Source organism: Ursus maritimus (assembly GCF_017311325.1).
Source record: "Ursus maritimus isolate PB19 chromosome X unlocalized genomic scaffold, ASM1731132v1 scaffold_X1, whole genome shotgun sequence".
NCBI lineage: Eukaryota > Metazoa > Chordata > Mammalia > Carnivora > Ursidae > Ursus > Ursus maritimus.
The window spans coordinates 105,712,042-105,732,101 of record NW_024423319.1 but is presented as its reverse complement, the minus strand read 5'-3'; the positions used below and the strand labels follow the sequence as shown (position 1 = coordinate 105,732,101).

The 20,060-nt window shown below is 42.4% G+C and overlaps 1 protein-coding gene across 1 annotated transcript in view; it reads left to right on the top strand.

Annotated features, from left to right (window-relative positions):
• Positions 1-18,964, top strand: part of PTCHD1 (patched domain containing 1) — a 51,718-nt gene extending 32,754 nt beyond the window's left edge. The window contains exons 2-3 of the mRNA XM_040626271.1: positions 5,093-5,753; positions 17,310-18,964. Of these exons, the coding sequence (XP_040482205.1) occupies positions 5,093-5,753; positions 17,310-18,964 (2,316 nt within the window). The remainder of the gene's footprint in view (positions 1-5,092; positions 5,754-17,309) is intronic.
• The last annotated feature ends 1,096 nt before the right edge of the window (positions 18,965-20,060 follow it).

The following is a 20,060-nucleotide window of genomic DNA, read 5'->3' as shown; positions in this document are numbered from 1 at the left end:
TAACTAAATACCTCCCTCTTTAAAGTGTTTTAATGGGGGTGCCCAGCTGGCTGGCTCAGCAGATAGAGCAGCAGACTCTTGATCTCCGGGCTGTAAGTTTAAGTTCCACGTTGGATGTAGAGATTCCTTAAAAATACAGTCTTTAAAAAAATTGTTGTTTTAATGAGTGCAGCCTATCTGTGACAGGCAGAAGGAGGTGGTAGGAAGGCGAGGCAAAGAAAGGAAGACAGCTGATAAAGGTGGGTCATCAGACTGATTCTCCCTAGGGAGCTGGGGACCCTCACCTCCTGCCGGTCTCTCCTCACAGGTGAGGTTGCTGGGGACAGCTTGATGCTGCTCCCAGAGCCCGTTAATTGCCCTGCCTGGCAGAGTGGCCTTCTGGCCTTGACTCTCCCCCTTTTCAATAAAAAACAAATACAAAGAGGAGCTGAAAGGTATTGTAGAAGATCCTGTGGACCCACAGGTATTTTTCCTATGTTAATCACCACGCAGGAGCAGACACTTCCTTCCTCCCAGATCCCTTCTGTACTCTCTACAAGGTGCCCCTGCTGTCTTCTGAGGAAGATCTGAGTGTGCCAAGGAGAGGCAGAGAGGAAATTAGACTCTGGCCTGTCGTGACCGGCAGCCCACACTGGCTTTGTCCCAGGCTCTGGCAGAAGGGGATTAGAAGAGCCAGTGCCTCCCCAGTCTTTTTTTTTTTTTTTTTAGTAAACCTATTTTCCCTACCCTGTGGTTTTCTTTCTGGGTTTCATCTACTATCAGATCTGTTATTGACCTAAAAAGAACTTCAATGTGTTGGAAAAGCATACTTCAAGCAGCTATAATAAATCTCAAATTGATATTTATGAAGTTTACTTTCTCTCACCCTGCATCTGATCGTACAGTATGCGGATGTCATTCATCTTAGAATTATGTCGTGTTAGAACCAAAAGGGTCTGTCTGTAAAGATTAGCTAAACCAACCACCTGTTTTTTACTGATAAATCTGCGACCTGAAGGAATGACATTCCTAGGGTCTCTGACACTCCCACGGAAGCAGCAGAAGCAGCAGAAGCCAGACTTGAAGCCAAAACTTCTCATTACTGGATTTCATTGTGTCCCACAGCCTTTCTTGTTGGTAAGCCTATGAAAAGTTTTATTTGGCAACTACAGAGGCTGGGTGGAGAAAAAGAAAAGTCAGTAAGCTCCAAGCCCATCCCCTTCACTACCTGTTAATATTGCCACGTAATGCTGCCATCTACAGATGAGGTTTGGCTCTTAGGATTATGTCTAGTCTCTCTTAATGGGCCCCAGATCCCCAAGTATGGCCATCCCACAGCTCAGTCACAGCCACAGCCAGTCACATGAACCGGTCGAGCTGACAGCACTTCACCCCTCCCCAAATCCTCTTAGTCTTCAGTCAAAGTTGTGCTGGTCTTGGGCCACACATCCTGCTGCCCTCAAGATCCTACCTCCGCCCTTCACTCACTGGGTCAGTGCAGGTGAGCTACTGATATCCTTGGGGCCTCAATTGCTCCAGCTATAAAATGAGGATAATCATTTAATCGTTTCCATTGAGTCATACTAAATAAATGTTTAAAATTGTAAAGAAAGTACTTAGCAGACTAGTTACTATTACTGTCATCATTCTTAACCTGAGGGGTGATGAGAGCAAAGAAACTAACAATTGAAATGGTATGTTCAGAGCCTGGGAATGAATCTCAATTAACATTCAGTTCTGGCCTCTTTGGCAGCAAATACAGAATAGAAAATATTGTGATCAGGATTGACATTGGATTGGGCTTTCCTACTACAAAGTGCTTGGCATTGTCTACTGTTAGAATATTCCCTTTGTTTTGAATCTTGTATCTCTTCTGTGATTTGAAGAGTATTTACTGAATGTGTGTTGAGTGAATAATACATAGTTATGGAAACATGGATTATGTCTTGATTCACATGACAGATTCAGACTATATTAAGGGTCAGGACTATTACTTTGTGTCACTTTCCCTTTTCCATTTTCCTGAGGGTCTCTTACGAAGCTCAGTAATAAGCTTGTGTGGCTGGAAGTTGTCCATTTCGTGGACGGAGGTGTCTTAGTCACGATTTCACTATCATGCTTTGATGTTTTCCTGACTTGCTTTCCCTTTCTGGCCCCAAGAGAAAACATTAATTTAAAGGCAAAGATGAAGTCACCATAAACTAACCTGTCATCATTTTCACCTTCCTTTCCCAGTGCAGAAATTTAAAGTAAGTATACAGGAAAAAAAAAAAGAGAGCATAGATTCAATCTCTGGCTTCCTTTTTCCCCTGGGAATATATCTAAGAACACCTACTAATGTGTCTGCTGTTCTAAGTGAGGCTCCCTTAGGAAAAGTAAATCAAGGCATTCTAAAACCCTACACAGGGTGATATCCAGGTAGCAAGTGCAGTGTACCTGCCGATGGCCATGCAGACGGCCAAGAGTACATTATATGTGTACTTGATACACAGTCACAAGAACCAGAGATCAGAACTGTGGAGTTTCAGTTCTTCTCCATGCCTCTTATTATCCTCTCACCATTAATCCCACAGTAGAATCCCACAGACACCTCCTGCCAGGTGGGTGGCCTCAGCCAACACCTCCTCTCTGGATGCTTTGTCACTCAGCAGCTCCCTGCCACTCAGAAGCAAGAGTGACACACGCTCTACCCACCTCTCCATTGGAAATTCAAAGAAGCTGGATCTCATGGCAGCTCTGGTGCTGAGAATAAAGAAACGTTCCTTCTCAAACTTCACTAAGGTCTCCTTTCCCAAGTCTCCCTCCCATGTTCTGGTGGTACAGGAGTTAACAGAGTGTCTGCTTTAGTCAGTCTATGGTCCCAGGGATCAGAGCAGCAGATCTGCAGAGTTGGCAGATCACTAAATAGTTTATAACTCCCCACCCAGCAGGGCATGGTCGCCTTAGAGAATGGATGGAAAATATCCCCCTGCTATAACTGGGTTCAGCCCTGTGGCTTAACACCATCTTATTTGGCAATCTTTTTCTCTTGACATATTTAGTAATCACTCTAAGGGAGATTTATTAGACTGTTCATAGGAACAAACAATACACTAAATATTACACATATGCATGCTTTCAATACCACTCCTTTTCTAGCCTATTCTGAATCTTTCCCCAAAGTCTTTCTTTCAACACTTATCAAAACTTTCTCTTGTCTTTAAATTCCTCTCAGTTCTTCTCTCCCCTAAAATAACTTTATATTTGCGATTTTTTTGTAGTTATAAGTTCTTTTAATCAAAATTCACTGGGCCATACTTAGAGAAGAATGGATAAAAAGACACACTCAAAGTTTAAAATCATTGGAGACATTTTGCTCATCATTAATCCCAAAGCACCAAAGCAAAAATTTAGCATATGGTAAGAGTTTTGTGAAAATAATCTCTTAGGTATCTCTGGGTGATCGAGTGTGTGTGTGTGTGTGTAGGAAAGAATTCAAAATTATTTCAGCCAAACATAATATGGTGAAGTGTTTCCTGAACCTGAGGGTGCACTGAGAATTAGGATTAACAACTCATGCTCTGTGCTAACTAAAGGACTTTGACAGCTGGTACCCCTCCGACATTTTCAAAAAGCATAATAAATATCCCACTCATCCTGGCACATGCACAGCGAACTGTCTTCACAAATAATCTATCTAGAGCAGATTTAAGAGAAAATACATCAGGGTCATGGAGACGCTCAGAAGGTTATGAGTTACAATGGCACAGTCATGGTGTGGCAATTGGATGTTAAACGTTATTCCCTTTACATATGAAATGTTTTTCTTCATTCATCAGATACACAGTGGCTACCTCTGCTCCTGTGAGAGCCCACTCAGGTGCCAAGCACAGGCACACTCATTTACTTCACACTCAATTACATGTCTACCACTGGCCTCATGTTGCAGACTGGGCACATTTTACAGAGAAAAGGCCTTATTTTCTCACCGTAGACTGTAGAGTACATATGCTTCTACATATCGGAACTTGAGCACTTGGGGTTTTTAGGCCACCTTAGCACGTGGGCAGAGCAAGCACCAATTTACCATTAGTTACTAGCAAGAACTTTGATTCAACTACCAGCATCGTTAACCTAGAGGTCTGTGGTCAGGGCCTAGGAGCACAAGCTCCAGAGCCAAGCTGCCTGGGATAACCTAGCTCTCTCTTTTACTATGTGTGTGACCTTGGCAAGCAACCATGTCTCAGTTTCCTCATCTGTAAAATGAGCCTAGTACTTGTATCTACATCATAGTTTCTTGTAAGGGTGAAATAGGTTAATCTGCATAAAAGGCCTAGAACTGTGCCTGGCATATGGTAGGACCTGTTAAATGATCACTTGTATTCCCAGTGTCCACTTTGATCACCGGGGTATAGAGTTTGGACATGGCAAATCTGACTTGGGGTGAGGTGTTTAGAATAAATCCCACTGTGCTCCTTTAGCATGACCCAGCCAGACTCTTGCAGTTATGTCTTCCTTCCCATACAAGCAGACGAGGGAAGCCAGAGAATATGAGTCCCTCAAGGTGAGCCTCTTGTCTTTTATGGCACCAAGTGACTGAATTGAATGGGGAAGTCATTTAGGGGCCCTAGAAATTGGCAGGAGGGGATGCGCCTCCACATGACATGTACCTTAGTTCACTTGGTACATTACATCTTCAAGATGGTGGTTGTGTGTGAGACTTTCAGACATTTATAAACCAACTGAGTCACAAATAAAGAAGAGAACATGTGGAAATATGCTGGTGCTTTAACCCAGCACTTCTCAAACCATGCCTTTATCAGAATCCTCTGGGGAGCTTGTGAAAACCCAGATTTCTGGGCCCCACTCCAGAGATTTCTGATTTACCAGGTCTGAGGTAGAGCCTGAAAATTTTCATCTCTGACAAGTTCCCAGGTTGTGCTGATGCTAGTTTTGCATCCTTACTACCTATTTCTATCGTAAGGTTATAACATTTCATTTGAACTCTTTAGCTTGGAGATGACACAAGTGACTCCGTCACCCCAAAAGGAGATATTTGAATCCACAGAGCTAATGTCATGCATTGATGTCTTGTTTTGGGTAATAAACTGACTTTCATTTTTTTCTCCCATAGTTGCATGCTGCTGTGACCAGGATCCAGGTTCCAAGGCCTGGTTTTAATTACACGTTCGCCCACATATGTATCCTGAATAATGATAAGACTTGCATCGTGGATGACATAGTGCATGTTCTGGAGGAGCTAAAGAATGCTCGGGCCACCAACCGGACCAATTTTGCTATCACATACCCAATCACTCACTTAAAGGACGGGAGGGCAGTGTACAACGGACACCAGCTTGGAGGCGTCACTGTGCACAGCAAGGACCGGGTAAAATCCGCAGAGGCCGTCCAGCTCACCTACTACCTGCAGTCAATCAACAGTCTCAATGACATGGTGGCTGAGAGGTGGGAGTCCAGCTTCTGCGACACTGTCCGACTGTTTCAGAAATCCAACAGCAAAGTCAAAATGTACCCTTACACGTCCTCCTCACTGAGGGAAGATTTCCAGAAGACCAGCCGTGTATCGGAACGTTACCTGGTCACCAGCCTGATCCTGGTGGTCACCATGGCCATCCTGTGCTGCTCTATGCAGGACTGCGTCCGCAGCAAACCCTGGCTGGGCCTGCTCGGGTTGGTGACCATAACCCTGGCCACTCTCACCGCGGCCGGGATCATCAATCTTACTGGTGGGAAATACAATTCCACCTTCCTGGGAGTCCCTTTCGTCATGCTAGGTAATTACTGCCCTTCATTTTTTTTATTTCCTCCTGCTGCTGGTGGTGACTGGGTTCCTAAACGGCAAGGAGTAGCCATCCAACAACTTTGTTTCCTTAATCGTGTCTTCCTTTTGCCTAAAAGTCCTGGGACCAGTTCTATAATGTGCTGGCCATTGGCAAGGGGCAAACTTATTTGGTAAATGTGCCAGAAGTCCCAAGCCCTGGGTCCTAGCCCTGGTTCTCCAGTAAGTAGCGGTGTGGCATTTAGCAGATGTTAATCTCTTCTGGTGCCCCAGTGTCTTAGGTGGGGCTTCCCCAGAAGCAGACCCTGAGACAAGGATTTAGATATAAGTCATTAATTTGGGAGGTGAGCCCAGGAAGCCCCAGCGTGAGAGTGAGAACATGAGTCAGGGAAGGAAGAAAATTCAGGCTATGTTAATGGACAGGTTACTGTTTTAGGCTCTGGTGGCTCAATCCCACTGGGGACCTTTGGGAAACTTAACAGAACACACCTCAGAGAGATCCTCCTTGAGGGGTGAGGAAGCTGCAAGCTGGGCCATGTACCCAGAAACCCTGTGTATGATTCATTAACGACTCTCCCCGGGGAAGACTGGGCACATTCCTGCAGCCCCAGAAATCCTCCAGGTGGATGGTATTTGTCATGAGAAGCCTTCCACGAGCTCCGGAATAGTGAATAGGAGGGCACATGGGCTGGGCTCTGACAGGGTCTGCTACCCTCCGTTTCCCCACCCTATGGATGGAATGGATGTGAGTATCACAAAAAGGGACATGATAAATGTACAAGAACTTTGAAAGCAACAAGTGAGAAATAAATAAGAAGGTATCTTTTTTCCTGTCCTTGCTATAAACTCATCATTTAAAATGATGCTGTAAGAATCCCAGTATATTCTCTCTTAGGGGCTGCAAGAATTTCCTGATAGAGATAATGGTGAAAACAAAGCCAGAGTGGTTATAATACAACATCAGTTGCTCTGTTCATCTGGTATGGAAGATGGCATACCCAGCAAGCCTGATGGCAGGGTTCCTGTGGGCCGAGTGTTCCAGGGGCTTCCTTCTCTCCTTCTCCCTTTTCTGTGGCCACTTCTCATCAATTCCTTTAGCAAAATTAAAATGTCATTTGGAATCAGATACTGACATGACTAATGAAGTGGCATTTTTCACTGAATGAGGAAGAACTATGACTGAGTTTATTAGAATGCCTAATGCCCTGTTGGAGGGTAGCAAAAGGAAAGAAAAGAATTTACTCAGGAGATCTCAGCTGCCTTTCAGTTAAATGATAAGCAGGGTGGCAGTGCTGCAAGGTCGCGGAATGACATGCTGCCCTCCATGCTCTGAGGCCTGTGGGAGTGCGGACCTGGGCAATAAAAACATATATGGTAGCTCCTGGGAAAGGGGGCCCTGCGGAGACCAAGCAAGTCACACATTCACCAGGTCACTTTGCTCATCGCTGCCAAACACAACAGAGAAGGGGGCTGCCATACTTCCTCCTGAATTCAGTCCGTTAAGAAGGCAGCATAACTTGCCTCTTGAACCCCAAGAATATGATGTGCACCGATGGTGGGCTCCACGGCAGTTCCTGGAAGACTCAGTGCAACTGGGTAGTAGCTTCCATGGAGGCTTGAGTCAAGGTTTCTTGAAATGAAGATGTTTTGCCCATGATTAGTCCCATGCTTGGGTTTTATTTTTTAGCTTTTCATTTTAAAAATGTAGTGGTTTTTGTTGTCATTGTTTTTGTGGGAGGAAGAAAAAACAGGAATATGGAAGGAGTGGGGAACTGAAGGGAGACAGTGGGTTTTTAAGATCAAGAAGAAAGAATGTCAGAACTAGAAAAAGGACTACTGGCGCAGGTTTGATGACACTCCAAGTTGTGAATGGTGAGCCCAAATTATGGTATAGTATTTAAAGCTTCCTAAAAACTAACTGCGCTAAGTAAAATAAAACTTCAATATTTAGAGCTTCTTAAAATGATTTTTAAGTAAAACAACATAGCAATAGTCAAAACTTAACATTAACCTCACAAAAAAAAATCAATTCACCAAGTAAAATGAAATGGAACATTTGAAACTTCTCTAAATTAATTTTATTAAGTAAACCAATTTATGATATTTAAGATTTCTTAAACCTTTTTTATACTTCCTAATGAAGTTTTAAACATCATAAATCAAAGTCAGCACAAAAAGGAATATACCAGCTAGGATCGGTGCAAGGAAGGATGTAAGAGATTGGACACTGTTACCCGAGAAGTGGCCTTAGAAAACAAATCCAGAAATAGTAGCGCTGCAACTCCACAGAGACCGAAGATCACTGAACTTGACGTCAGAGTTCAATTCAGAAAAATCTGGCGTTTGTGGTGAAAGAGACCAAGCACCGCAGGTACCCAATACTCCCTTGTTTGCAACTTGTGAGGAAAGTTAATGCATTGATTTGGTGGCAGTTTTCCCTGCTGACAATCAGAATGTAACCTTTCTGTGCATTTTCAGCCCAAAGAGATCTCAAATTACTTAGTCACAACATGAAAGGAAGCTGTGCATTTTAGTAGCTAGGGCCCATCTGCAATAAATACTTCACACCATGTAATGGGTGCTTAATATGCTCATAAAGCCAATAGTGCCTGGATTTAGGATGGTCACCCTCCTGTGTTTCACAGATAAACTCTTTGTTTTCAGAATTTGATTATAAAATGAAATATAGGCAAGAGCATGTTCATAAATGTTGCATTTAGGGCCCATGTTTAATTCTGGATTTTTGATGACCAGTCTCAAAACACCAATAAATATTTCAAATGACCAGGAAGAAATGCAGTGCTAAGGGTTCTGCACTATGAGTCAATAAACTGTCCAGTTTTAAAATCTGCCTGTCTATAACATAAAATGGCTATGCCTAAACTAAGATTTAAGCAAAACCTCTTGATTTTCCATGTTATATAAATACAATATCAAATAAAAATTTCAAACTATATGGCCTCATTTAAAAGGAAAAGTATCTTAGAAAAAAGACTCTAATACAGATATTTCCTTGGCCAATAACAGGTCTATACTGTGGTAAACATCATATTTAAAATTCAGCAAACTAAACATTCTCAGTGTGATGCCGGTCACATAAGGCCAGATCCAGCCAAATGCCAAAATGGCAGTAGATTTAGAATGGAAAATTTTAAGACCACGTGTGTCAAGCAGTATTAACCTGACAAAATTCCAGAATAGGAAAGAATTTGGATAAACTCTGAGAGTTCGCCATAATGGGATGTGACTGTGTGTTTCTAGCCAAGACGATACGTGACATCTCTGGCAATAAGAATATATCCTACACAGATGAATCATTTTGGCAATGATGTAAGCATAGATACATCATGATTTAGAATGTTTTTAATCAGTGTCATGCATATTAGACAATCCCACTTCTGCCAAAACCCCTGTCCATATGAGTCAGATCAGTTTATTTAGAGCTGAAATCCTTAAAGGTCTACCGCATTATAAATGCCCATTGACATTTTTTAGTTACTATAAACTTGGAGAAGAGTTTATCTCCTCCATACCCATTACACATAAAGTACTACCCTTTCTTTCCAAACTATATTAATATCAGGTACTGAAGTACTTGAACTGCCATTTATAAACATAGGACACTCATCATTTTAATCCGTTATGGAACTTCCTTTAAAGGATGAGGATTTACACCATTGTCCTCCAGTTGGCTATGATTTAAGAAATTGGCAAAGACTGTGCATGCAAGCTCTCTTTACAGGCTTATAATTTCCACAGCTTTCCTGGTCAGACACAAATCAGGAAGGGAATGGAATGCTGGAGAATATAGAAGGGAACAGAAGGCTGGAACGCTTGTGGCTTCATGTACATTCTGACCAGCTGAAAGGGGAGAACTGAAGTTGTAGTGAAAGAGAGTTTAGTTTGTATGCGGTAATCTAATTTATAAGGGTTGCTTTGCATTTATCAAGATACAAGAGCCATGGAAATCAGATGAGACAAAAAAAAATTCTTCAAGAAAAATATTCTTCAAGCCCTTTCACAACACAGAGTGATAACTACTATACAATCAGAGTGAGCTACTAGGGATTCACAGCCCTTTCAAATGTTTGGGACTTTTGAGAAGGTCAGTGCCACATCCGGGGTGCCCTCTTCCTTCTGAATTCTCAAATTGAAGGGTGGGAAAGGAAGAAAGGATGTAATTAAGTGCTAGGAGGAGAATAATAGCAGGGGCGTTTGGTTCCTTTCAGGTATATTCTAAGATTATCTGTATTTAGCAGAAACCAGAAGATCAGGTTCAGTTTTCCAAGAATTTGTTCTCATTTGATGCCACCTGGAATATGATGCAGTATACGGAGCTCAGGCTTTAAAGTGGTGAAAGTTCTTGTGCAGGACATTTAGTTCTGAAAAATCAGAACTTTTAATTATTTTTGCTCTAAACTCAAGCAAACGCGAAAGGTTTTGCCTTCCAGTTGAGTATTCTGGTATATTTCTTTCTCTCTTTTTTAAGTAACCCCTGTGCACAATGTGGAGCTCGAAACTCAGGACCCCCAGATCAAGAGTCACATGCTCTACTAACTGAGCCAGCCAGGCGCCCCATTCTGGTATATTTCTAAAGTCATGGGACACATGGGGTGGGGAAATCAGCCAGATAAAAATAAAGTTCAAACCATAGGAAATTGCCAGTAGTCAACTATTTTTGACCTATTGGTACCAATTGGTACCAATATCCAGCCATTTTGGAACTACAAAGCAGTAATTTCTTATGGTTCAACCTAATACATTACTGTAGAAGTCCATTATTTGCAACAATATGACAGTCTACACGATGGAGTAGAATGTTGTGGAAATACTCTGCTTAGATATAAATCACTAATTGACTCAGTAATTTGTGGAGAAAAAAACCCCGGTTGATAAGGGTTTTAGTGTTCTCAGTTTTGTTTACATCTGATTTAAAACAAGACAGTAATTCCATACAATATTTTCAAAAATTTTTCCCTGGATATCTTTTTTGTAATGACTGATGGTCATTTGGGGACTAATTTATAAGGATATTATGCAATCTAGTTTTGTGGGTAGTTCTCACCCTTTTATTATGCCACCAATCATATTCCAGTAAGGGGTGGGTGGGGAGAAATAGGTCTGCAGGGATGGAACAAAACATGTTTTATTGTTCTATTCTTAACTGTAAAGGAGGACAAGAACAGGACTGAGGGGGCAGGTCCAGGAATGCAGAGATCAAGTAAGGCAGAGGAATGCAGTGACACTTCCTCTTTGACCTGGTCTCCTGGTATACTCTGGGTGGTCTAGCCCCACCTAGTCTAGGGAGAGGGAGAAAGGCAGATTTTACAAAGGTCAGGTGGCAGAAGGCAACATCAGGACACTGAGCTGGTAAAAACAGACTGTGAAGAATAATACCTAGTTTAGTGTTGCATTTGGACCAGCATCTCAGAAAGTCACTGCTAGGATCAGATAGTAGTGACCAAACGGGTCTATAGGAGCTCACAATGCAAGCAGATACATGGTCATTGTCAAGGAAATCCTGCATTTCACCTAGGCTACTTCAGCAGCCAAGAACCAAAATGTAGATGGAACATAAGAGAGGGATTCCAGCCTCTTCTCTGCATTGATGGTGTAGTAGCACTAGCATTTCTCTTCCTCACCAGTAAAATAACTTTCAAATCAGCCTATTTATTGTGTGTGTGTGTGTGTGTTGTGTGGGTGCATAGTATATATCACATCAGTATATTATATGTCATGTAATATGATATATTATGCAGTAAGTTCACATGCATATATATTTCATGTGTTTATAACATTATATAGTATATATCGTTTGAATATTTGAATATACATACTATATATTCTCCTATTATATAGATATATTCACACATTTTACATGTAAATATATAAAATATGGATATGACATGTATGAAATATATTTATATATTACATATGTCTCCTACATGTAAAGATATTACACAATGACCGTAGCATATACTGTGGGCCCCATTTACAGACACCAATTTTATATAGTGCACACACACAGTATCTAAATACCTTTCTTTCAACAAGGAAGAGCTATTAGCATATTCATTTCTCGGACTCTTATTTGCAGCTCTCTAATGAAGGAAAAGCATTTCTCAGATTACAGTCCAATGCTGTGATTAGAATTGCCACACTGTGACAAGTCTCTGGTAGAAAGCATACGATGTGTATTTGCCCTGATGTGTGCATCATTCTTAACTTAAGCAGCATGCACCTTCCTTTACTCTCGCTCTTAACTGTGACACAAAACAGGCTGTGATAAACCAAACAATTCAGCATAGAACGTAAATGTTTATAACTGGCAAAGTGTAAATGTAACCCAATTAATGAACTTCTCCCTGAAAATAGATATTACTCAACCCAACATTCACATAGACTTAAATTTCTTCTCAAAAAAACCAAAAATCATGAATTTATGTGGATGTCATTGAAAGAAAAGCATTTTATGAACATGAGCTACTTAGTGAAGCTCATCTAAGAGTAAAATATGTTTTAAGCAGATTTTGCTCATGCATTCATTATACTCTGGATCTTCTAGAAGAATGTAGTAATTTTATTTCCACATAAGAAATTTGGCATTGCCGAGGCATGCTATAAATGGCTTCACTATCTCCTGATATTAAATGGGTTTGCATTGCCATTGAAACTAAAAGATCATCCATCAGCAAGCCATCCCATTTCACCTCCTCATCTCCTTAGCTACTCCTTGTGTTCTGGAACTCCAGATGAGGAAATCCTGCTAGTACGGGAAGGATGAAAATGTGAGTAGTGCCCAAAGGCATCAGCCTCTGTGCTATGTCTGTGTGCGCCAGGGAAGGCAGGAGAATCTGAGCCTGGAGAAAAATCTGCCTTACAGAATCCAGATACACAAAATAGATCAATTTGCTTGTGATTATTCATTGACAAAATAAATAAACAAATCACCCAGACTGCCTCTGATAGCAAAACCATTAAATACATTGAAAATATGATTCGTTTTATGAACAGCTTTCTAGAAGCACATCTACTGGGTAAAGTTGAGTTAACTCTCAACTATTCGTTGGTGGATTCCTGCAATAGTGGATTATAAACAACCCTGAAGGCTTTGGTCAGGCCCCAGAAAGGGGTCTGGGTGAGGGTGAGATTTAATCTGTGAGTGTTCCTGAGCCTCACCCTAAGTGACTGCAGGATTAGCCAGTTGAGGTTTTTCCACCATTAGTGCTATTTATCACTTGTGCTGCTTTTTCTCTTCATGGCTCCAAAGCCTGAAAGTCATGGCACATACAGATATAAAATCACTTGGAAAAGAAGAAAAATTATTAGCCTAGATCCTCTAGTATTTGATTTTACTAGATGACAGTCCCAAAGTCTACTGCTAATAAAACATAAATTGCACTCCTGGTACAAACTGTATCTGAATATTGGTGAAGAGCTCTACTGCCCTTATCCCAGGACCTGGCTAAAAGCCCCCACTGCTTCAGAGTGTTCACTCATGAATAATTAGAACATGGGCCTGTACATGCGTCCTGACACGTACTGACACCCGCGGAACTATACAGACATGCAGTGTACCAAAATAGAAACAAACATCTTGCATGTGCTTTTAAAAGACAAGTGAATACTTTAAAAGCTTCTTTATCTTAAGAATTTGATAGAATCAATATGTGGTGTTTAACAGTTCCCTTTGGCAACTCTTCAGCCTTAAACACTGTGACTGTAAGAGAGGGAATGCCGTGGGATATTGATCGGTTTCTGGCGTGCTCACCACGATAGTCTTTACTTCCAGGTCTTGGGCTACGGACCTGCATTGTGATGTTGACCCCTGGCTCCTATAACCACCACAGGGCCTCTGGTCACCAAAGGCCAAGTCTGTTTGGAACTTCAGGTTTGGGTAGCTCCCTGTGTGAGTGCTACTACAAGGGAGTGCTCATAAACAGGCTTGCAACACTGGAGATGGATAATGGTCCCTTGCTGAAATGATGCTTTGCACCAATGACATACGCCCCTTGGTCAGATTTAATAGAGAGGCTTACAGAGTTCCAACATCATAGAGAAATTTAAAAACTAGAGTGCAAAGAAGACAGCAATATTTTTGCTTTTCAAGCACCATTTAAAAATAGGGGAAATGACAGCCAAACCTCTGAAAATTATCTTCATCTACATCTGTGAGATTTGGCCTCAGAGTCCTGCTGGTTGGACCCCAGCCCCAAAGCTAAGAGGGTGATAGATGACGGTGACACTAAAGAAGGGAGGCACATGCTGAAAGGAAAGTGGAGAGGAATGGAACCTACCAAAACCTTTCTTCCCTTCCTTTCCTTGATTTCGCTGGCCTGTTTCTGAAGTGGCTACAAAAGATAAGGCCAAGGCTGGCTGGAGGAAAAACTGCAAAGGATTTAGTAGTCTCTGTGAAATCCACCTACCTATAATTTCCTCTTCACTGCCTTCCCATCTCCAGCCTCTGTCCCACCGTCCCCCCCCGCCCAGACCGAAGAGAAGCTGCTTCAATATACCACTGTCCCAGAGGGGTCTGCATTTATAAGAACACCCTCAAAGGCCAAAACCAAAGGGAATTTGGCTATAATTATGGGCAAAGTAGGCATTCTGGGGGGTTGCGGGAGCAGGCTGGGTATTCCTCACGTCCTAGGGCTCCCAGAACATGACTCCCCTTGAGTCCAAGCCAGGAAACGGAGACACCGTCGTTCAGCTTTCCTTTAGGGTAACAGACTGACCTCTTCAACATAATTACCCAGCTGTGAGTCAGGTCTAGCAGCAGCTAGGCACTCCAGGCTGTTAATCCCTGGGACGCACCTCTGGCTATGTTGGCAATCATCCTTCTCTTGACTGACTGAACTTCGGAAAGGAGGCCCAGTTATGGTGTCCGCAGTTGTCCCGAAATCCAAAGAGCTCTTCAAAGACACTGCGCACCTCCAATTTGGAATTTAGCATATAGGCATCTGCCAGAAAGGTGTGTCTTGAGAAACAAGAATCTGGCCTATCAGGAAGGATGGTGAGGGCTTTTGGAGGCAAGACCAACAATGACAAGCAACAAACTCTGAGTGATCAGGTAGCACGGATTCTTTCTCAGGGCCTCCTCTTCTTACCTCTGCAAGTATCTACATACACACCCCTGTAGTGAGAAGAAAGAAGGAAAGGCATAGTTTCCAAAAGTCCCTAAGAATAAAATGAAAATTCTCTCTGGAGCTGCCCCCAGAACCAAGAACATATGCAAAGAGAGTCAGGACTCAATAAAAATGATCAAACCATAGAAGAACAAGGCATTTAAAATGCAGCAACAGAACTTGGGAGACAAGTTCACAGCCTATTTCCACCTTTCCTTGAGTTTGATTATTTTCATTCTGGACCCTCAAGCCTCAATCTCTTCACCTAATAGCTCTGTTAATTCCCATTCCTTTTCTCACTGAGCCTCTAAGACTAGTCAACAGCGTGGTAAGAAATGGATTCATAGGGTATTTTCCAACAAGAGTCAGGGTCAGATAATGTCATAAAACATCACATCAGCTTAGAACAGATTTAATTTAAATTCTACTATATGACTAATTCTAATCCTGCTACATGCATTCTTATATTCTTACTATATTTAATGACTCAGTACTAAAGCCCTGTTTTAAAATATTTTTTCTTGTTTCTACCATGTAAATACTATTTTAAAAATCTCCATGGGACATTTTCAGTGAAACTTTAAAGTGTGTTTTATCCAAGAGATCTTAGTCTACATGACCCCAGCTGAAATGGTCAGTATTGTTTGCCCAGGGTACAGATGTCTCGGAGGTATTAATCTTTTACTCTCATTGTCCTGGAATCGGTTACTTTTAATCAAAGATCGGTCAGTCCTTCCTGAGAACAATGTGGAAACAGACTTAATAGTCTTCCCTTCTGAGACTAGATGTTAAATTTCTAAAACACAATTAAAAGAATGCCAGTCAATGAGTGCACTTTTGACTTCCTGTCTGGGGAGTTTAGGTGCCTCCAATTTAGTAGGGGCCACAGTGCTAGTTATCAAACTGACAGTCTCAACCTGCCCTCTCAAAGTGGCTGCAGAATGATGCCTAGTAAATTAAGACAAATGCCAAATCCTTCTGAGGAAACAGGTCTATATTAGGACTAGGAAATGGGCATTTGGGTTTGAGACCGAGCAAGACTTCAGAATAAGGATATAAATACCAGCCTGGGCACAAGGAAAGATGTTCACCCAGTTATTGTACACACAAGATAACAGTGACTCACTTCACTCAGCATTACGCTTGGCCAGAGATTTTAAATTCCTTTCTAAAAACAAGACAATTGTACCACCGGGTAAAGATTTTATTATCCTCAATAATGGGATTGAATATGCCAAGGCATAGAAGCAGAAAATTAGATCTGCTGATCCCAGTGCCGAGATAGGGGTTACTGAAAGCCACAACAGGTCACTTCCGGTGGGCTCTTCGATGTCGCAGTGGCCTGGAAACTCAGGGAGAGCCACCGGGTGAGTGTCTGTCTCCAACCAGGAGAGGCGAAGGAAGTCAAGCTAGATCCAGTCTCAAGCACTACAATAGAGTCCAAACGGGGGCACTTACCATACCTCTGCTATTCCAGTGCTTCAGGAATACTAACCAAGGAGGCCAAGGCACTAAGTAGTTAAGGAAAGAGGTTATTGATCTGGCTCTCTTCCTCAGAGGCCATTGCCAAATAGTGCAGAGAAGCCAGCAGAGTCAGCCCCTGCTTGATAGGATACGTCATCTACGAACAAGCAAAATTGGTCAAACAGGTCCCTGAAGACAAAATGCAAGCTATACACCTACAAGCATAATTTCAATTTTTATCGGCTGCAGGGAGAGTTTGTGTGAATCACGTTCCATCTTCCACCTTTCCTATTCACGCAAACTCATTGCTACTTATTGTGCTTCCCTCTGTGTCTCGGATCTGTTGCCTCCTGGACTGATACGGGATGTGGGGGGTAAGAGGCTGTGATTTAGGCTCCTGTCGAGACTCAAATTAAATACAGTGCCTCTTTCTCCCTAAAGCCTTCCACTTGGCCAAACTTAGATGAGATGATGAGACATTAACGCACAACCCTCTGCCCACTGCCTTCCTCTGTGCTGACCTCCAGCCAGACTTGTGGGGATGACAAGCCAAGTGATGAGTGGCCAGGAAACTTCTCTCGAGTGTTCCACCAACCAAGGGAAACAAAATTCCTGTAAGCTGCACCAACAGCCCTAACCTCTCACTGTATATAATCCCCAAGAGACAGACTCAAATCTACTTGGCTTTCCATAGGCCAAAGTCCACCCTGCACTCTTAAGCCAGAAGGAAACATGAAGATCTTAGTTCCTCGATCTTCTCTTTCACCTGCCATTAACATTTAGGATTCACTAAAATACAGGGCTCTCTTCCACAGGACAAATCCTTGGTATTTACAAACTGTCACCACCACGGCTGGTTGTGTTTCCCTTAACCCAGTAGTCTCCCGTGACCAAGCTGGTTCCTCTCTTTAAAGAGGTTAGTCTTTTCAACTTTTTGATCTGGTCTTTTTCTGCCCCTTCAGGTCATGGATTATATGGGACTTTTGAAATGTTATCCTCCTGGAGGAAAACTAGAGAAGACCAACATGTTAAAGAGAGAACTGCAGCAGTCTATGCAGACTCCATGCTCTCCTTTTCTCTCACCACTGCCATGTACCTGGTCACCTTCGGCATAGGGGCCAGCCCTTTCACGAACATTGAGGCAGCCAGGATTTTCTGCTGCAATTCCTGTATTGCAATCTTCTTCAACTACCTCTATGTACTCTCGTTTTATGGTTCCAGCCTGGTATTCACTGGCTACATAGAAAACAATTACCAGCATAGTATCTTCTGTAGAAAAGTCCCAAAGCCCGAGGCATTGCAGGAGAAGCCGGCATGGTACAGGTTTCTCCTGACAGCCAGATTCAGCGAGGACACAACCGACGGCGAGGAAGCGAACACTTACGAGAGTCACCTATTGGTATGTTTCCTCAAACGCTATTACTGTGACTGGATAACCAACACCTATGTCAAGCCTTTTGTAGTTCTCTTTTACCTTATTTATATTTCCTTTGCCTTAATGGGCTATCTGCAGGTCAGTGAAGGGTCAGACCTTAGTAACATCGTAGCAACTGCGACCCAAACCATTGAGTACACTACTGCCCAGCAAAAGTACTTTAGTAACTACAGTCCGGTGATTGGGTTTTACATATACGAGTCCATAGAATACTGGAACACTAGTGTCCAAGAAGACGTGCTAGAATACACGAAGGGGTTCGTGCGGATATCCTGGTTTGAGAGCTATTTAAATTACCTTCGGAAACTCAATGTGTCCACTGGCTTGCCTAAGAAAAACTTCACAGACATGTTGAGGAATTCCTTCCTGAAAGCTCCCCAATTTTCACATTTTCAAGAGGACATCATCTTCTCTAAAAAGTACAATGATGAGGTTGATGTAGTGGCCTCTAGAATGTTTCTGGTGGCCAAGACCATGGAAACTAACAGAGAAGAACTCTATGATCTCCTGGAGACCCTCAGGAGACTTTCTGTCACCTCCAAGGTGAAGTTCATTGTCTTCAACCCGTCCTTTGTGTATATGGATCGATATGCCTCCTCTCTGGGAGCCCCCCTGCACAACTCCTGCATCAGTGCTTTGTTCCTGCTCTTCTTCTCGGCATTCCTGGTGGCAGATTCTCTGATTAATGTCTGGCTCACTCTAACAGTTGTGTCCGTAGAGTTTGGAGTGATAGGTTTCATGACATTATGGAAAGTAGAACTGGACTGCATTTCTGTGCTATGCTTAATTTATGGAATTAACTACACAATTGACAATTGTGCTCCACTGTTATCCACGTTTGTTCTGGGCAAGGATTTCACAAGAACTAAATGGGTAAAGAACGCCCTGGAAGTGCACGGGGTAGCTATTTTACAGAGCTACCTCTGCTATATCGTTGGTCTGATTCCTCTCGCAGCTGTGCCTTCAAATCTGACCTGTACACTGTTCAGGTGCTTGTTTTTAATAGCATTTGTCACCTTCTTTCACTGCTTTGCCATTTTACCTGTGATACTGACTTTCCTGCCACCCTCTAAGAAAAAAAGGAAAGAGAAGAAAAATCCTGAAAACCGGGAGGAAATTGAATGTGTGGAAATGGTGGATATTGACAGTACCCGAGTGGTTGACCAAATTACAACAGTGTGATAGAGTCTGCTTGTTATATTTTCACCCTAGGTCTTATCGAGAGCAAAGAGATTATGTTAATGAAACAAATTCAAAGTTGTTCTTTCTTTTTTAAGAAACAGACATTGCCAAAGTAAAGGACAAGGGGGGAAATGGGCATTGCATATTTTCAGTCTTTAAAACAAAAAGATTGCTACCAGAAAGAATTTACACACGCGCACACACACAGACACACACACACACACACACACACATCTCTTAAACTAAGATCAAATAGAAGAAAGCTTATTAGCAAGCAGAATCCTATTTTATTCACACCGCAGATGTTGCTGGTATTGTGACAAAAACCTACTGATTGAAAGGTCAGCTGCCAAGGCAGAAATAGCTTTAAGCATTGTTCAAACAATAAAGCTTCCAGAACTTCTGCAGAGCAGTAGCTCCAGGCAGAGTCTGTGGTTTGAGGTCTTAACTCCCCAGCACCCCAAGGAGATGCTTTCAAAAGTTCTGGCCAGCAAAAGCCAGCCACAATCTTGGAAGTGACCTATGGTAGAGTGGCCATCACCCATGGAATGAAATGGAGTGATCCCTAAATTCACCCAGGTGAGGCAGTTTTGTTGTCTAGAATGAATAAATCATAGCCCCCTATCAGTATACTTTGAACATTTGTATGATTTGGTGAATACACCTTTAAACCAATGACAGCTCCAGCACTGCAGAGTTGGAGCGATTCTATTTTGGAATATCTTGTTGCTTGTCACCAAATGGATCTGCTTTATTAGTTACAGCTCTTGGCAGGAGGCTCTGAATACCCAAAACTGCAGAGCCAAACCCAAATACCTGGCAGGATGGAGGAAAAGCAGGGGTCTACTTGAACCCGGAGGCAGTGTCTCCATTTTAACGAAAAATATGGCCAGCTGGTACAGCTGTTTGTGGTGTGACCCTACATGCAGTTTTTGCACGGATGCCCAGAAACAACATCTGCCTGTGCAGAGCTGAGGAAGGAGAAATGAACACTGAAATGGTTCTCTGCCATAGCTTTCAACTGGTAGAGCCAGTCTGCCTTCGCTATGAGACATGGCTGCTCAAAGACACAGAGGAGAAAAGGAAGTTCTTTGAT